The sequence below is a fragment of the Lethenteron reissneri genome, chromosome 44 (assembly GCF_015708825.2).
Source record: "Lethenteron reissneri isolate LAM-NWPU_2019-01 chromosome 44, ASM1570882v1, whole genome shotgun sequence".
Taxonomy (NCBI): Eukaryota; Metazoa; Chordata; class Hyperoartia; order Petromyzontiformes; family Petromyzontidae; genus Lethenteron; species Lethenteron reissneri.
In genome coordinates this window covers 873,354-893,035 of record NC_083822.1, presented here as the reverse complement: position 1 = coordinate 893,035, position 19,682 = coordinate 873,354, and the positions used below count along the sequence as shown (strand labels likewise).

Genomic DNA, 19,682 nt, shown 5'->3' with positions numbered 1-19,682 from the left:
TGAAGTGAAGAAACAAAACGGGAACAAATACAATATTTAAAATGAAGAACAAGTAAAGTTAAATCAACAAACTTGCCAGTATTTCAATGGGAACTATGGGCCTGCTTTTGGCTAATGAGATGGTCAATGTCCGGTTCCATATTTGTCACTGCTAGTCATAACAAGTGATGCAAGTGTGCATCCGTTAGTCTAGATCTGGTTGGAGATTTCAAATGTTTCATTCTGGAAAAAGTTTGTTCACAGACATAAGCGCTGCCAAAGATGGTTGCCATTTTGAGTGCATGGTTCCTGAGATGAGGATATGTCTCAGAGGGGAGAAATGCATAGAAATTATGAAGGCTGCTTGACTTGAATGCGTCTTTCAGTCACAATTCTGCAGTTCAGCCAGTTCCATTTGGTAAATTGTATCCACATTTTCAATGTCAATAGAAAATGGGTTACGGAAAAGCTGTATGTCCTGTTCATGGAGATGAAGCTCTTTAAATCTAAATTGGAACTCCTTTTGCAATGTTTCCAGTGAATCCACACATGTTTTGTTTGGGAATGCAACCAATGGTTTTTCCGCTAACAGATTTTGAGTTGTGGGGAGATGGCAGAAGTTTTCCTCCTTCACTTGTTTGATGAGGAGGCCTAATTTTACTTCAAATGCTTTGACATGTGATTGCATATCACAGATGAGCGTCCCCTTTCCTTGCAGTTGCACATTGAAACTGTTGAGTAGCTCTGTTACATCTGTCAGAAAGGCAAGGTGCCATTTCCATTCTGCATCATTGAGCTCTGGTACTTCTTTGTTTTTTGAAAACAGAAAAGCTGTAATCTGTGGAAGTAAGTTATAGAAAGTTTCAAAACTCTCCCTCGACTCAGCCAACGGACTTCTGTGTGGTACAGAACAGAGTCCCACTTCAGTGATTTACTACACAGCGCTTGTTGGTGGATGAGGCAGTGTATGGCTATTGGATGAGAATGGTTATGTTTGTCCATCTCTTGGTTAATGCGAGCAATTACTCCTTTCTTAGACCCCACCATGCTAGGAGCACCATCAGTTGTCACACTGGCTAGTTTAGCCCAGTTCAGCTCCAAACCATTCACAGTTTGGCAAACCTTTTCATAGATATCCTCTCCTGTAGTTGTTCCTTTGATGCTTTGCAGTGCAGCAAGCTCTTCTGTGACTTCGAAATAGTCATTCGTCCCACGAATAAAAATTAGAAGTTGTGCAGAATCATGAACATCATTGCTTTCGTCGAGTGCCAAGGAAAAATAGGAAAGTTTTTTTGCGGAGTTTTGCAAATGCTGATGGAAATTGTCTCCCATTTCTTCAATCCTCCGTGTAATTGTAGGTCCTGAAAGACTCACCGTACTAAATAAATCGGCCTTCTCTGGACACATCTCTTTGGCAACAGAAAGAAGGCATTCTTTAACAAATTCTCCCTCAACGAATGGTCTGCCAGTGCACACTATTAGCTTGGCAACTTGAAAACTTGCTCGCAGTGATGAAATATTTAGCTGCTTCTGCTTCACAAAAGTATTTTGCTGAGTTGTAAATGTATTTTTCAGTTTTAATATTTTATCTTTTCTCACTTCTCCGACCAAACAATCATATTTATCTTTATGTTGAGTTTCATAGTGTCGACGTAAATTGTATTCTTTGAACACAGACACTATATTCTGGCATATCAGACACACAGCTCTTTCCTTGTACTGCATGAAAAAAAGTAATCATAAGTCCACTGTTTTTTGAATATCCTACACTCCGAGTCAATTTTTCTCTTTCTTGACATCATTGTTTCCTAGGGAGTAAAAATTGCTATTAGTAAAATACCAATATATATACAGCGCTACAAAAACAATATACTAGCAATAACTTTGCCCACACAGAGACATACAGACTGCACTGCCCATCAATGCAGTCTGATTGGGGGAACTCCGCTTTTACCTCAGGCTCACACTAGTGCGGGTGCCATTAAAAGGTTAATTACACCTGCAGTTTTGTTCACAGATCGCAGTGCGATCTGCGAACTCGCATAGGAATCTGATCGCATGGGGGAGAAGACCCATGCGATCCGATTCCACTGCAGGAAAAATGAAGGCACATGTGTCTTTTTTCTTCCGAATCTAATGCAAGTTCAGCCATACAAGCATATGGCTGAACTCGCACTGCTCAGAGATCGCAACAGTATGAACCGGGGCTTACACAACATACAACATATAACCTCATATAATTGAATAGCAATCCGAATATAAATGCACTTACTGTCATTTAAATTGGGTTTCCTACTCCTCGGCTGTCTGTCAGTGACCAGCACGGGAAAACAGCAGGCAGCCCCTCCAGAGATCAGAGATCACTCTGTTATTACCCCTCTATCATTTACTCAGCACACGGGAATATCACTGGGAGTGGAGCCGAGGGGCAAGTGAGGGAGCTGAGGGAGGGAGAGCCAGTCAAGCGCTGCCAGGGGAAGGCTGGCAGCCTTAGGCCTGGGGGGCAAGTCCAGTCAATTGAACCATTCACCAGCGCAGCCCAATGAGTGTCCACCGCCGCAGCTCAATCAGTGCTCACCAGCGCAGCCAAATCAGTGCTCGCCACCGCAGCCCAATCAGTGCCCACCACCGCAGCCCAATGAGTGCTCACCAGCGCAGCCCAATTAGTGCTCACAAGCGCAGCCCAATTAGTGACCATGGGCCGGATAAATGCCCTCGGTGGGCCGCATGTGGCCCGCGGGCCGTAGTTTGAGGACCCCTGCTCTAAAGCATGGGCGGGCAAACCTGCGGCTCTGGAGCCGCATGCCAGCGGCTCTTTAAGTACCGCCGTTGCTTCGTGACATCATTATTTATTTAGGGACCACCACCGTCTCCCGTATTTACATTTGCATTGTGCGGCTCTTGAAATATTGAGTTTTTTTGTTACCGTCGAAGATATTACCAACCCCCCTGCACTAGAGCAGTGGTCGTCGATCCCACCAAAACATTTGATTTCAAATTTTCGATTTCAGAATAAAAAAAAAATTTTACTTCTGCCTACGAAACGTTAGAAAAGTTGTATTCGCAGGCGTTATGAAAGTGGATAGCTTTAAGTAGTTCCCTTCATTTTTCGTGGCATTTCAATTGAATTTGTGTACAATCTATTGAAATAGAATCAATAGAAAGGAATCGATTGGTACATATGGGGGCGACATCTCCAGGAGCAGGGTATACACTGTGTTGGTGCATGGCCGAAGTACGTGGCTTACAGTGGAGCAGTGGCCGGTGAACTGCACGAGGCGTTTCGGAGGTGCCCCCACCTCAAAGTTTGATTGAAAGAATAAAAAAGTTAAATGGGATTTATTAACAAAATAAAAAACCTTACAAAATGTTCAAAAAGTTTTCTTTCGAGCGTTATGAAAGTTTCCTTCTATTTTTCGTGGCATTTGAAATAAATTTGTGTGCAATCGATTGAAATAGGAATCGATCGGTACACGTGGGGACCTCTCCAGAAGGGGATGCACCGTCTTCTCATTGGCCGATTTGAACCCCTCCCACACAAACAGAACCAGGGTTGACCAATAGGACGAGGCCTAGAGGAGGCTCATTGAAGGTCCCCCCCACCCAATCGCAAGCTCTCATTTCGTTTGCATTTGCGGTCGGGTGATTAAGCAATAATCAGTAACATCGATAGTCGAGTTTGGACTTGATAATGATCCGTTCCAAGTCGTAGAACTGATAAACTGAATAAAACTTGTTTTAGCCAGCAGGAACATTACAATGCACGACACTCGTCCGTCACGCTCCAAAAAGACAAGGTTCTCCCTATAGCCTTTAACAGACTGTTGGGGCAAGTGCTGTTAGCAAATACCTATGAAGGCCGGCATGGCACATGAAGAGGGTGGGTGGCCAGCACCACGCCCGGCAGCCTTTGTCTCCCCAGTGGCGATGTTTTTACACAACGTACCGGGTACTCATTTGAGGCTGAGTCGACCTAGGGGAGGCCCAGGTACCCGTTCAGATAATCGTCACCGCTGTTGGCCGTGAGTGGGAATCGAACTCGGGTGGCCAGGTTCATAGCGCAGCGTATCGCTAACCGCTACACTACCGCTCCAAAAGACACACATCTTGGGCTGAAATTTTATTTTTATTGTTAGATATTTCAATCATAAGCAGCAAATGATTGGTCCACTGCTGGATGAAACAATCGCCACCTCCTGCTGATGTACGTATGTAGCCAATCGCGCCAGGGGAAGGACAACAAACTGGGTCTCTGTGTGAGTTTTTGTGGGTCTCTGTGTGAGTCTATGAGTCTCTGCCAGAGTCTATGGGTCTCTATGGGAGTGTATGTATGTTGAACTTAATTCGCACCGTATGTAGCCAACCGCGCGAATCGGAGGTGCGGGATCCATGCGGTACCTGCAACGCAAGCCGATTTGATCGGTCCATCCCAAATGGTGGAAATTATAGCCTTCACAGGGTACAATGGGTAACTACACTTTCAGTCAGGGCAACTAACAGACTGCCTGACTTACAACACCGAGATGGTGAAGACGGTGACAAAGACTCCAGCAGCCCGACGGGATTCCACTTCAAGCAACAGCCCCGAACCTTCGCTCGGGGTCCCCTTTTATCCTCCTAGCGTGGCCTCGCTCCGTCAATACACATGTGTAATACAAATAATGTTTTATTTTACAAGGTAAGGCCCACTGAACTATGTAGCTCTTTTTCAGGAGTGACCTGGCCACAAATGATAGCTCAACGAAGCAACCTATCACGTTGAAAGTTATAGCAGCCAAATACTCTAAACACATGTTTCTAAAAGTGTAGAGAAAAACCGGAGGACCCGGAGAAAAATCCAGGCGATCATGGGGAGGGAGAGAGATACATGCATACTCCAAATATTCAACAGGCGTTAGGGTTCACACTCTTAGTTCTTTCGGTAAAGTCACGTAGGTAAAAAAAATAAATTAAAATTAATAAAAATAAAACAATAAAAATCACGACGTTTCGGAGGCAACACAAGCTTCCGTCTTCAGGTGAAACCGTCACAGCAAAATATCTGTACCTTATATAGTGGTTAAGGGGGGAGGAGCCAGGAAAGATGTTATCAACCATGGAAAAAAGATTTAATTACACATTTTTGGACCATCTTATCTGACAGGCACTATTTTACTTCACCGAGTGTTAACATCCCTAACGTTTAACAGTACTCTTTATTGTCAGCCAACACTGGTATAAACATGGGCATTTCCGCTCTTTTTCTATTATGTACATCCACAGTTACTTGCGCAACACGTCCCTGACCACGAGTCCATTCATCCCACAGTGACTTGCGCATAAACAGCATAACAAAGAGCGGCTTAATCGTATCTAATTCATTTACCCACCCAGCAGTACAACAAAAGCAGTAATTGACCACTTCACAACTCCTCCTCCCCCGCTGCCCTTCCTGGCTCCTCCCCCCTTAACCACTATATAAGGTACAGATATTTTGCTGTGACGGTTTCACCTGAAGACGGAAGCTTGTGTTGCCTCCGAAACGTCGTGATTTTTATTGTTTTATTTTTATTAATTTGAATTTCATTTTTTTACCTACGTGACTTTACCGAAAGAACTAAGAGTATGAATCCTTGCAGTCACGAAAGCTTCAAATCTAGAAGGCGTTAGGGTCTGTATCGAACCCACGACCACCTGTATACCAGGTGAGGAAGTTAACACCTCCCCACCATGATGCCCCTTCTTGCAAATGCAAATGTGGCTTCTGACAGCGGGTGAATGCAAATGTCTAAATATAAATGTGATAGCAGTGGTGAGAGTGGGAGCGTATTATTAATAACGTATGCCATGTGCACTTATATCATCAGCAGCAATGCATGGCGAATTTAATATTTAATTACTTGTGTAATAAATGACTTCCACGACGATCTTTGTCAGCATGCTTCTTTATTAACTGTGGTACTGCACAGCTCCGCTCTTTCGGTCTCCGGGTCGTTCCCCTTGCACAACACCATAGACGAGCGTCTCTCTCTCTGGTCCACCAGCGAGGTTTACTCCGCTCCCCCGGTCTCGCTGTTGGCTGGCGGCACGCTGGAGAGAAGAGACGAGCTTCGCTGGGGAACCCGCCACGTGGTCGGTGGCGCAGAGAGGAATTGATGAGCAGCGACGCAGTCCAGACCCAAGGCTCCCCACACCGACCTCGAGTCCTCCCCTGCCTCTGCTTATATTCACCCCGGTGGAGCTAGGCTCTGCCTCTAGCCACGCCCCCTCGAGGAACCTTCCCGATGGTTCCCGAAGCATCCTTCCTGACTCCGCCCGTCACCTTTGGCCATGATGTTATTCCCTCTTAGGATTGGATGCCGATTACATAATAGTGCCTGTACTCAGTTACCCTCCGGCCCCCACTGGATGGCGCTCTCTCATTACACTTGCACAACATTAAAGTTGTTCATTTACAATTTTCATTTTATTGTGGTTTCATGACTTTGATCTGTTAATTACAAATGTGCGATGCCTAATGCAATGCTGTAATAATCCCGATTGCCGTGAAATAATTTTTTTGCATTTTTAATGCAAGAAGGTAGCATCACGGGTCTCTTGACGTATCATTCAACGTCTGAATAGCATGCGCAGAATCCATTTGTTCGTTCACTTGTTTCTCAGTCCACTTGTCCTAGTGAGAGTCACAGTGGCAGGATGTTGAGTAGGGTGGTCCAGACCTCCCTAAACTATACACTACACACTCTTATACACTATTATACCCTACACTATACACTACTACACACACACTCTAGCTCTTCCTGGGAAATTCCCAGGCGTTCCCAGGCCAGCTGAGTGACATAGTCCCGCCAATGTGTCCTGGGCCGGCCTCGGTGGTCTTCACATTATTATCATTTAAATTCCCTTTACATCTGCCAATGAGTACAATTGGAGACCGAGGTGGACATATGAACTGTAATTCGCCATTCATTTATCCCACGGCAGATGAAATGCGTAGTTTTGTTTTAAACGATCACAGGCACGAGTTTTATTGTGAGCATCCACAGCCCTTTGTCAGTCCACTGCTGGTGAGGGCCTTCTCATGGCCCTCGTGCGCTTGTGAGGCTTATTTGACTATGCTTCTATTCAACATTATTTGTACTCTTTGTCTTCTCTGGTCTGACACTGGTAGTGAGACTCGGCCCTAAAGAAGGCTGTCATTGGTGTAGGCCAATCAGTTACAAAGACAATGCATATATTATAAGAGTATGTTTTTTCATGTTCACCACAAGTGCATGTGGTTAATGCAGACTTAATTCCTTGCAAAAGGTTTCTATTTGATGTTTGAACGTCTTAACACCTGTTTTATTGGCAGAAAGGGTAAAACCTATATTTTTTTCAAAACAATTTGTTTTTTTTTATATTCTCAGGTAATAAGAGCTATGTAGCTCTTTTTGAGAGGCGACCTGGCTATCACAAATGATAGCTCAATGAAGTGGCTCATCATCATCATGTGAAAATTTATACCAGCCCAAATACTCTAAACGCATGATGTTGATTCTAAATGTGGAGGAAAAACTTGAGGACCCGGAGAAAAAAATCCATGAGACCACAGGGAGAGAGACACGCAAACTTCAAAGATACAGCAGGCGTCAGGATCGGGATCGGACCCACAACTTCCTACATACCAGGCGAGGGAGATAACATTTCGCCACCGCTTCACTACGCCTGTCAGCGTGGGTTGGTGAAGGACATCTGAATGGACAGCGTATGTGTTGTGTTTCAAGAGTGAAAAGAAAAATAACTGTTTGAGAAGTAAAAAAAGACGGCTTAAGTTATAGCATAAAAACTAAGAGTCACATTCTTTGTTCGTATTCATTTGAAGGCACAGTGCACGCGGGGCCCTACAGGCGGGTCGCACGACAAAATTTGCTTCCCAATGGTCCGAGTCGATTCCTCGTACGACACATTTGAATGGACGATTATATCATCACTCTCAGGTGATTCTAGGCTTGAAGTCAATGCGGACGTCGGAACCCCCCGGGACAGGAGCTAATTTTCACTCTCATCTACAATGAAACGACAACTGTATTAGGGAGCTCACAATCCCTGAAATATTGCAAACGACAGAGGGTGCAAGAAAGCCGCTGCCCTCCACAGTGCTGCGATATTGGGAGCAACAATAGCAGGCGTCGGTGGGAAAGAACAAACCCCGAAAAGCACTTGAGACCTCAGACCCATATTATTCTTCACGTTTCTGGCTCTAAGCCCGGCTCGGCTCATTATTGATGCTGCTCCGTTACTTTCACAAAACCCATGGTTTGGCTCAGGCCCAGGCTCAAGCTCTTCCCCAGAAATCCTGAGCAAAGGGTGGGAACTACACTCGGATCCGGCTTAAGCCAAGGAAAGCTTTGTCATTGCATTTCATCAACTTGGTCTTGGTAATCATATAACTTATAATGATGATAGCCATGATAGTAATACTAATTCTGACTATTGAACTAATTAAAAATATTGAACAAGTAATGATACTACTGTAGGACTCTTACTGACGCAACAACTTCTTTGTCTTTCTCGTTCCTTTTATTTCGCATATAGTTCACATCTCCAACAGCATCGCTCAATGTTCTTCCATACTCTTCAATGCAGAATTCTCCATCGACCTCACTCAATGTCCCTCTGTTCGCTCGCTCCGCTCCGCCGCTTCGCTCGCTCTCTTTCTCTCCACCAAGGTCCGTTACTCCGCTGCTTCCTACGCTCTACTCGCTCTGTCCTTACTACTCCGTCCGTACTCTCTCTCCACTGCTACCGTATACTGTATTGTCTTGGTCCACTGCTACCTCATACCATACACTCTTGTCCACTGCTCCCTTATACTATACCCTCTTGTCCACTGCTACCCTAACAATGACTCCCGTATCTCCATATGCTCACGGCCTTTATCCCCGAACCAATCAGCCCCAATTAATTATGTCATCCCCCGCTTCGCTACTCGCCCCCAGCCTCACGTGATGCTGTTATCGTAGACACCCCGGCGCCAGTCATCAACCACTCACCCTCTCAACCAATCACCCGCCAGCATCCTCGGTTACCCCTAACACCTGCAGCGTCCCTTAATTACCTCACCCCCTTAATTGGCGCAACAACAACTGTATCACGCGCCCCACTGTCCGTGTCCCCGGTTGCCCCCACTGTTCACTGCATGTTCGTATCACAACCAAAAGCGTGACGCGTGTTATCTCAAGTCATACACTACTGATGGCTTTGGGTGTAAAAACGATGATGGGTCTTTTAAAAAGTATATGTATGTGGTACATTGAACTTCTTTCGCAACGTACGTAGCCAAACCTGTTAATTGGATATATATAAAAAGGATGGCACTAATTATAATGTGGATCGTGATAATGAATTTGTTGGGTTTATTGATGTTTCCACTGATAGTGATCAGGCCACTTGAGATTATGGTGTCTCTGCTATAACTGGAACTTACTGCGATTGCCAGTTATAATTAAAATAATTAATGAACAGACGAGAGCTGGTTTCTCCACGAGAGCCCAGGAGCACTGTTTAGCAGAAGCCACGGGCTGATGGAGCAGGCTGGTGTGGAGGGTGCCTGCTTGGGACAGGTGCCTGCTGGACCACATCTTTTTTCCAGAAGGCTCGTAGGCTGAAGGACTAAATCATTATTTTAATTTTACGTAAGGGCTGCCCATCTTTTACGATAACGTTTTTGTCTTACGCCCATCTCCACCCGACACAACCAGTTAGCGAGGTTTGTCAAGTTGTGAACAAAACGCGTCAATCGCTTGCTACTTCGGCACACGGACTGTGTGTTACAGTTTTAGATTTGAAGCTTTCGTGACTGCAAAGATTCATATTTTTAGGTTTTTTCGGTAAAGTCACGTAGGTAAAAAAATTTAATTAAAATTAATAAAAGTAAAATAAAGATAACATAAAATTCACTACGTTTCAGAGGCAACACAAGCTTCCGTCTTCAGGTAAAACCGTCACAGCACGATTGCTGTATCAAGTAAGAGAAATTCCAAGAAAACAGTCCTTGTATATATGCTGGTTGAGGGTGGGAGGAGCCAAGGCAGGCCCCTATTATTATTGTGAGGGTCGGTGTGGCTGAAGCACGCTGCTAGGAATGAGCCTTTGTTGTGTAGACTGGTTGAAATGGGAGGTTCCAAGAGTTGTTAAGGTGCGGCTGATGTAAAGGTGCGGTTGCTGTAAATGGGACTGAGCCTTTGTTATGTAGAGGTGGTGCGGCTGAAACCGCTGCTAGGATTGAGCCTTTGTTGTGTAGACTGGTTGAACTGGAAGGTTCCAAGAGTTGTTAAGGTGCGGCTGATGTAAAGGTGTGGCTGCTGTGAATGGGACTGAGCCTTTGTTATGTAGATGAAACGGCACTTTGCTACGTTGCTGGGATTAATTCTAGATTTGCCAAATATGTGTGGTAAAACTTAAAGCAGGAAAACCAGTGTGTGAAAAAAGAAGAAGAAACTATATGGTAAATGAAGAATAGTGCCTGTCAAATAAGATGGTCCAAATATGTGTAGTTAAATCTTTTTTGCATGGTTAATAACATCTTTCCAATGATTACTAAGTTTGTACCCATCATCACGGTTGAAATTATGTCTGTGTTTGTATATTTGGATGGCTTCGTGTACAAACCTTTGATGGTAGCCAGGAGGTTTTCAGAGCACCTTGGTCTCGGAAAAGACAATTTCATGAGAGCCCACAGCGTTGTAGCAATGATCGGCAACGGCGGAAGAATCAGTTTTGCCGTGTTTCAGATCTGACTTGTGCTCGCGGACACGATCAGAGATATGACGTTTCGTTTCTCCAATGTAGCAATCACCAGTGATAGCCATTCTGTCTACAGGAAAGCCACCCACACAGATTCCTACTTGAAACCTGATTCCCACCACCACCCATCTCAAAAGAATGCTCTCATCAAAACGCTATACCACAGAGCTCATGGCATTTCTGACCAACACCACCTGGCCAGTGAATTAAGACATGTACATCGGCCCTCAGGATGAACGGATACTCTGACCGCACCATCTGCCAAGCTGTGTCTCCCACCATACAGAAACAGCCACATGAAACTCCGATCAAAACTATCACGTTGCCATACATGGCAGGCGTGACCAAAAATATCTCCAAAATTCTAAACAAACATAAGATCCAAGTCCGATTCAGTACAGTACATAATATCCGTGATCTAATTCCATCTGTTAAAGATGTCATTCCTGACTTACAATACTCTGGAGTCTACAAACTGAGTTGCAGCTGTGGTGATTGCTACATTGGAGAAACGAAACGTCATATCTCTGATCATGTCCGCGAGCACAAGTCAAATCTGAAACACGGCAAACTGATTCTTCCGCCGTTGCCGATCATTGCTACAATGCTGTGGGCTCTCATGAAATTGTCTTTTCCGAGACCAAGGTGCTCTGCAAACCTCCTGGCTACCATCAAAGGTTTGTACACGAAGCCATCCAAATATACAAACACAGACATAATTTCAACCGTGATGATGGGTACAAACTTAGTAATCATTGGAAAGATGTTATTAACCATGCAAAAAATATTTAACTACACATATTTGGACCATCTTACTTGACAGGCACTATTCTTCAGTTACCATATAGTTTATTCTGCTTTTTTACACACTGGTTTTCCTGCTTTAAGTTTTACCACACATATTTGGCAAATCTAGAATGAATCCCAGCAAAGTAGCAAAGTGCTGTTTCATCTACTTAACAAAGGCTCAGTCCCATTCACAGCAGCTGCACCTTTACATCAGCCGCACCTTAACAACTCTTGGAACCTCCCAGTTCAACCAGTCTACACAAAAAAGGCTCATTCCTAGCAGCGGTTTCAGCCGCACCACCTCTACATAACAAAGGCTCAGTCCCATTTACAGCAACCGCACCTTTACATCAGCCGCACCTTAACAACTCTTGGAACCTCCCATTTCAACCAGTCTACACAACAAAGGCTCATTCCTAGCAGCGTGCTTCAGCCGCACCGACCCTCACAATAATAATAGGGGCCTGCCTTGGCTCCTCCCACCCTCAACCAGCATATATACAAGGACTGTTTTCTTGGAATTTCTCTTACTTGATACAGCAATCGTGCTGTGACAGTTCCACCTGAAGACGGAAGCTTGTGTTGCCTCCGAAACGTCGTGAATTTTATTTTATTTTTAAATTTACTTTTAGTAATTTTTATTTTTTACCTACGTGACTTTACCGAAAAAACCTAAGAATATGTGTGTTACAGAGCAAAAAATTTCAGTTAACCACGTTTTGCTGGTGCTTTGCAACCAGTTTCTTCAGACGATTGCCAGAATTTTGAAGATTTCCTGTTTTCGATCATAAACGGGGTTTGGTGATGTCATCTCTGTGAAAGGACCCAGGGGGTTAATTTCAGACTCAGAATATTTATTTATACTGGAGGAATCACAAATGTACAGTAAAATGTATTTGATTTCATCGCCTTTACCTTTAAGCGATCTAACCCACACAAACGTTTACCGTGAATAATATTGGTCGCGAAAGCCTACGCGTTAGATGCCTGTCGAATGAATACTTTTATCTACCAACGTGAAAAAACATCCTTCTCTTGATATCTAACCAAGTTTACACAGGTGATTGAGGGGGAAAGAAAACGGTGGTGATCTCCAAACATAAAAAACATCCTATCGTGTGCACAACTCAAGATGCCTGTTCCAGTTTGTAAATCAGCAACCCTTCCATCACCACCACTTTCCTGCCAGTGCCGTCTGTGAGGTTCAAGCGTGCATATGTGTTTGTCTGCACACATTTTGTCACGACCTCTTTTCTGGCCGCTCGATGTTTTTGGGGTTTTGGTCGTGTGCTCGGCAACTAAAATGAGGTGTGTCCGTCAGATGATCTTAAATGTTGACGGCATAGTGCTTACTTTTCGATGTGGCTCTTGTGGATCTCGGGATACGGTTTCTCAGATGCAGGCCTGGGGGCCTCTGTAGAGGGCACAACAATCCCAAATTTATACCTGGGTGATGTACATATGTATGTATGTATGTTGAACTTCTTTCGCAACGTACTTAGCCAACCGTGCTAATCAGAGGTGCGGGTGATGCTGAGATCCCAGTTTTTTTTCCAATGAAATACAGTGGTCCCTCAGTTAATGATAATAATTCGTTTGACACGTAGGCTTTCGCGACCAACATTCATAATATAAGTTTCTGGGTTAGGTCGCATAAATATAAATGTTATCTCGTTAACCTGCCACCACCGAACACAGACAACCAGTAAGGGTTGTCATGTAAACAAAACGTGCCAATTCTTTATTTTCCAGAATTATGGTGATGCTGGATGTAATTACCGGCGAAACATTACAGTAGTCAAGTGGCAAATGTTGTGGATTTACTCTCCAATACACCGGTGTGCTGAACTAGTAACTAATTAGCACGTTTGTTTACGTGACAAACCTTACTGGCCGTGTCGGGTGGTGGTGAGTTAATGACACATTTATACTTGTGTGATCTAACCCAAAAACCTTTATTATATTCCACAAAAACTGTCGTTAATTAAAATGATCGTAAATTAAATGTAGGAAATTCACGTTAAAAGGCTTAATTTGTTCCAAGATGATCAGAAGTTGATTTGTTTCATTCTAGATTGGAAGCTTTCGTGACTGCAAGGATTCATATTCTTAGGTTTTTTCGGTAAAGTCACGTAGGTAAAACATTAAAATTAATAAAAGTAAAATCAAATAAAAATCACGACGTTTCGGAGGCAACACAAGCTTCCGTCTTCAGGTGGAACCGTCACAGCCACGACAGCTGTATCAAGTAAATGAGAAATTGCAGGAGCTACCACTCCGTTTATATAATGGTTGGAGAGGGGGGGAAGGGCCAAGTACAGCACACTTTTTATTCATATGGTAGGGTGAGGCTTAAGAGGGTGAGCCTTTGTTATGGAGAGGTACGGTTTGTGACTCAACCTGTGACAAGGAGACAACAACTAAACATGGTAGACCTGTAATAGTTGTCTGTCAAATAAGATTGGCCAAATAAGTGTAGTTAAATCTTTTTTGCATGGTTAATCACATCTTTCCAATGATTACTCAGTTTGTAACCATCATCACGGTTGAAATTATGTCTGTGTTTGTATATTTGTATGGCTTCGTGTACAAACCTTTGATGGTAGCCAGGAGGTTTGCAGAGAACCTTGGTTTCAGAAAAGACAATTTCATGAGAGCCCATCGAGTTGTAGCAATGATCGGCAACGGCCGAAGAATCAGTTCTGTGTTTCAGATCTGACTTGTGCTCGTGGACACGATCAGAAACATGACGTTTTGTTTCTCCAATGTAGCAATCACCACAAATGCAACTCAATTTGTAGACTCCAGGATACTGTAAGTCAGGAACGACATCCTTCACAGATGGAATCAGATCACGGATTTTATGCACTGTACTGAATCGGACTTGGATCTTATGTTTGTTTAGAATTTTGGAGATCTTTTTGGTCACGCCTGCTATGTATGGTAACGTGATAGTTTTGGTCGGAGTTTCATGTGGCTGTTTCTGTGTGGTGGGAGAAACAGCTTGGCGGATAGTGCGGTCAGAGTATCCATTCATCCTGAGGGCCCGATGTACATGTCTTAATTCACCGGCCAGGTGGTGTTGGTCAGAAATGCCATGGGCTCTGTGGTATAGCGTTTTGATGAGAGAATTCTTTTGAGATGGGTGGTGAAACCGGATTCCCACCACCACCCATCTCAAAATAATCTGAGTAATCATTGGAAAGATGTGATTAACCATGCAAAAAAGATTTAACTACACTTATTTGGCCAATCTTATTTGACAGACAACTATTACAGGTCTACCATGTTTAGTTGTTGTCTCCTTGTCACAGGTTGAGTCACAAACCGTACCTCTCCATAACAAAGGCTCACCCTCTTAAGCCTCACCTTACCATATGAATAAAAAGTGTGCTGTACTTGGCCCTTCCCCCCCTTTCCAACCATTATATAAACGGAGTGGTAGCTCCTGCAATCTCTCATTTACTTGATACAGCTGTCGTGGCTGTGACGGTTCCACCTGAAGACGGAAGCTTGTGTTGCCTCCGAAACGTCGTGATTTTTATTTGATTTTACTTTTATTAATTTTAATGTTTTACCTACGTGACTTTACCGAAAAAACCTAAGAATATGATTTTTTTCACTTTAAAAACATAGTTTATAATATTAAAGTATTCCAGAGAGCTGTTTGCATAAGCAACGCACATTAACCATTGAAAAGCGAGCAGCCAGTTGCTCTTAAAATGCTCATAGAAGTCCACTTAGGAGCGCTCCGCTTGACCGAAATTGGTGGGTCCAGTAATATCGCAAACAAAACCGTTAATCTAAAATGTATCGTTCATAGAGACAATGGGACCCTATCAAGTGTGTATGCTGTGAATAGTGACCTCCATTACATGTGAACGGATTCCAGTTTGTAGAGCGGAGCATCCCCAACCGTGGGATTCCGCAAGGTCTTACTTATGTCGACAAATACTTTAGAAAAGACACCTTAAATACCCTTCTATTTATTATTAATCTTGTGCTCTGAATCTGGTTAATTAGCTTTCCACTTTTCTGGGTTTTTGTGCACAGTATAGTCTGTTCTCCTATAACTCTGCGTATTGTTTTCATGACGCGAATTATATATAACGTGATCAAGTGACCGGAACTACGTCGTGTGAGTCGGAATAAGCAGTCTCACGGCTGCCTCGGCGTAGCATCGCACAAGACACTGGGATGCTGCTGGATGCTTCTAGATGCTACCCACGCATCTCAGTCTTTGTTTGGCCTGCGTACGCATGTCACGAGTTATCGCGGACTGTTGCTTTACCCTATATTGTATATTTTTTATGATAACACGATTTTCCCATAACGCGGTGTTCTTCAGGAACGCAATTACTATCACTGCCACATTATAGGAGAACAACAAAGACTGTGTTAGAAGTACGTAACAATGACAAACGGAAGCGCTTTCGACCCTGCTGCTCTAGGTCAGTGGCACGATGTACAACACGGGTCGGCACATGACGCTACGCTTGGACAAGGACCACCTCGTCAATATCTCTGGAGGCCCCATCGTCTATGGCAACCGCTTGGAGGAGATCCGACTCCATTTTGGCAGCAAGGATGGACAAGGCTCAGAGCACATGCTGAACGGACAGGCGTTTGCAGGAGAGGCAAGTGCAACATCGACGATCGCGACAGTGCCATCATTAATTTAATTACGATTCCAGATGAAGGTGCGGTAGACTCTCGATTAATCTGCGTGCCATTTTTCCGATTTGCAGATTAACCACGCACACCTGAGATTTTGACGTAAATTAATTACTCATGGAATTTCCCATCAGCCCAAATTAATAATCTAAACACATTTATACATTGTTTTTCTTGGAAATGTTTATTCTAAGTCACGTGCTTAAACCAAAGAAATAAGTGCTCTGGTTAATTCGAAATCCACGTGATCGCCTCTATAGTACAGTAGAGCAGGAAAGTGTTGTCACTGAGTACGTGTTTCAATCGGTCTATTAATTTTTGGCAGAGAGATCCATGGAAAATGGTTATATTTTTGTATTATCCGCAATTTTGAATTATCTGCAGCCATCCTCCCCATTATTAGCGCAGATTAATCGAGAGTCTACTGTATCTTAATTCCCACTTTCTGACTTTTCTGATATCAGACGTGCACAATTGCAATCCATGTCCCTTCCCTCATCTCCCTCCCTTCCCTCGCCAGCAATCCGTCTCCCTTCCCTCGTCTCATCAGTTGATCGCTTGGTCACACTTTGAAGTGTGTGCCCTCTTTTTTCAATAACTAAATTAAGTCCCACCCATTGAAATCTGTTCCAGAAGTCCAAATAATATTGTGTGAGTGGCAGTAGTGGATTTTTTTTATCGCTTTTCCACGTGTTTTTTACATTCTTCGCGTGTTTGTCTCACCAAGTGGTTATCCTGCAGTGTTAAGTATTAAACTGATTAGCACGGTTGGCTATGTATGGTGCGAAAGAAGTTCAGCAAGTACCTGCTCGTGTAAAGTTTCACCCTCTGTTATCCTTGCACGTTGCAACGGTGGCGGTGAATTGCGAGGCACTGACACTCGGTTGCTTTTTCTAGGTGCAGCTAATTCACTACAACCACGAGCTCTACACAAACGTTTCGGACGCAGCCCGCAACCCAGCAGGACTCACCATCGTCACCATTTTTATGAAGGTCATTGTTACTTCATTTTTTATCGGAATTTTTTTTGCAGAAATGAATTAACAGTCTTATTGCTCGTCTTCGTTGTTGTTGTTATAGATTATGTATATTCTACCCTACCATGAGTTTCATGTCCATCACAAATGGGTAGAAATATTTGTGCAAATAAACGTGACCAGTGCTCATTGCAGCACGTTACACCAAGAGGCTGTCCCTCCACCACAGAGTTTGTAGATCAAGCGAGCGCCAACTGGACCATGTGACCCACTGTTATCAGGCAGAGCAATGCACTTTAAAACTTTACTAAAGAAGCTATACAAACTACAATTTCAACTTTTTATTTTACCAGGTAAGGCCCACTGAGCTGTATACTGTAGCTCTTTTTAAGAAGATCTGGCTATCACAAATGATAGCTGAGCTGATCATCACGTGGGCTGATCATCACATGGAAATGTATAGCAGCCAAATCCTCTAAATGCATGTTTCTGGATGTGGGGGAAAAAACCCAGAAGATCCGGAGGAAAATACACGTGACCACAGGGAGAGAGAGAAAGAGACAAGCAAACTCCAAATATACACTAGGCGTCAGAGTCGGGATCGAACTCACGTCCTCCTGTATACCAGGTGATAGAGTTAATAATTCGCCACCGTGGGCAGCGATGGGCAACCCAGACTATAGTCAGTGGGGCCACGTGAGCAGCCCTCCTGCACCTCAGTGGGCCGCAGGCTTGGCATCGTGCATTGTGCACTCGTCACGACCCCACGCATTTCAGTTTCATTTTTCAGTTTAATTTATTTGGTATAGCCCTGTGAACCATTCAGCTCTTGAATCGGGTGCAACCGCAACAAACAAAAACATGATCAAGAAAACATCTTAAAGTGACTATGTGCAAACAGAAAATCCAGGAAAAAACTGCAAAGTCTTCCACAAAAAAAGCACCGTACATCAACGCTGTGCAAAAATCCCAGCGGGATGCAAGTCAAACAACAACAACAACCACAAGACAACTTAGATTAAAGCCATAATTCTAACTCCGTACTACAACAAACAAACATGGCCAAACCAAAAAACTTTTCGAAATCACCAAAATAAAGCCATAAGCAATGTAACAGTGATCATAGCAACTTTTACCGAAATTTCACAATAAACGACATAAACAACATGTACCACTAAACCCTGTAGCCATAGCTGGCTGCATGAGTCACTCCACAACAGCAGGAGCATCAGTAGGAGTATCACATTTTTTCAAATGCATCTTTAAAGATCAGCACACTAAATCAAAACACAATATCATACGTTGCAGCGGTCATCCGGAACGAAAACATTTTATTTTAGGACACTGAATAGCAGTGGTAGCTCGGGGTGTACAACTCCTCGAGAGCAGTTTTGAGTGAAGATCTCATAGGTAGTTATTCAAGTTGCAGTTTATTGGCAATTGCATTCCAGACCCTGGGTGCCTCAATAGCAAAGGCCCTTACTTCCTCCAGTATTTGTATAGCAATAAGGAATGTGAAGCTGATACATGAGCGAAGAACTTAGGTCACATTTGTTCTTCGAAACAGAGAGGAGATCCAGCAGATAGTCTGCGGATTTTTTTGTAAGTACATCGTGAATAAATAAGATCTGATGCACAAGCCGTCGAACATTAAGAGATGTTAAGTTTGACCCAATGTGGAGATCACAGTGGTGAGTCTTATATGGGCAGTTCAATGCAAATCTTAAGGCCGAGTGATAATTGAGTCAAGCTTCTTCAGTACAGTGCTTGGGGCTGATTTGTATACGAAGTCACAGTAATCAAGTAGAGGCAGTATGGTAGCTTTTATCAATTCCAAACAGAACATAAGGGGGAAGCAGTGCTTGTGCCGATACAGAAAACCAATTTTTATTTTTGTCTTTTTACCAATATAATCAATGTGATCTTCTAATTTTAGTTTTGAATCCAGGATGACCCCAAGATACTTATAGATCTTGACTTGCTCTATTTGATAATTATTTAAAGAATGTAATGGTGGAAAAATAACTTCCTGCTTTAGTCCTGGTGAGAAGCATAGCACCTTGGTTTTGGAGGTATTCAGGACTAGTTCAAGAGCAACTAGCTGATGTTGTAGTTTGTTGAAATCACCCTGGAGCTTAGCAATCACGTCATCCGGAGAGCGGCCAGCAGTAATCAGTATTGTGTCATCTGCAAAAAGATTTACCCTGGAATTATCCAGGTCATTGACATAAAGAGAGAACAAGAGGGGGCCGAGGATGGAACCCTGTGGAATCCCTTTTGTTATCTTAACATTGTTTGACCTCAAACCATCTGTGAATACAGTTTGGGTGCAAGAAAAGAGGTAGTTTTTTAACCATTCTACTGCGTGTTTGGAGAAACCGAGGCAACTTAGTTTACTAAGCAGGGTGTTGTGGTCGACTGTATCAAAGGCTTTGGACAAGTCAAGAAAAAGACTGGTGCAGTACTGCTTATTATCAAGGCTACTGTAAATGTGAT

The 19,682-nt window shown here is 43.5% G+C and overlaps 1 protein-coding gene across 1 annotated transcript in view; it reads left to right on the top strand.

Moving 5' to 3' along the window:
* LOC133353676 (carbonic anhydrase-related protein 10-like) overlaps nt 1–19,682 on the top strand; it is a 468,369-nt gene that overhangs the window by 425,219 nt on the left and 23,468 nt on the right. Inside the window, exons 4-5 of the mRNA XM_061570106.1 lie at nt 15,987–16,172; nt 17,107–17,202. Coding sequence (XP_061426090.1) covers nt 15,987–16,172; nt 17,107–17,202 — 282 coding nt within the window. The remainder of the gene's footprint in view (nt 1–15,986; nt 16,173–17,106; nt 17,203–19,682) is intronic.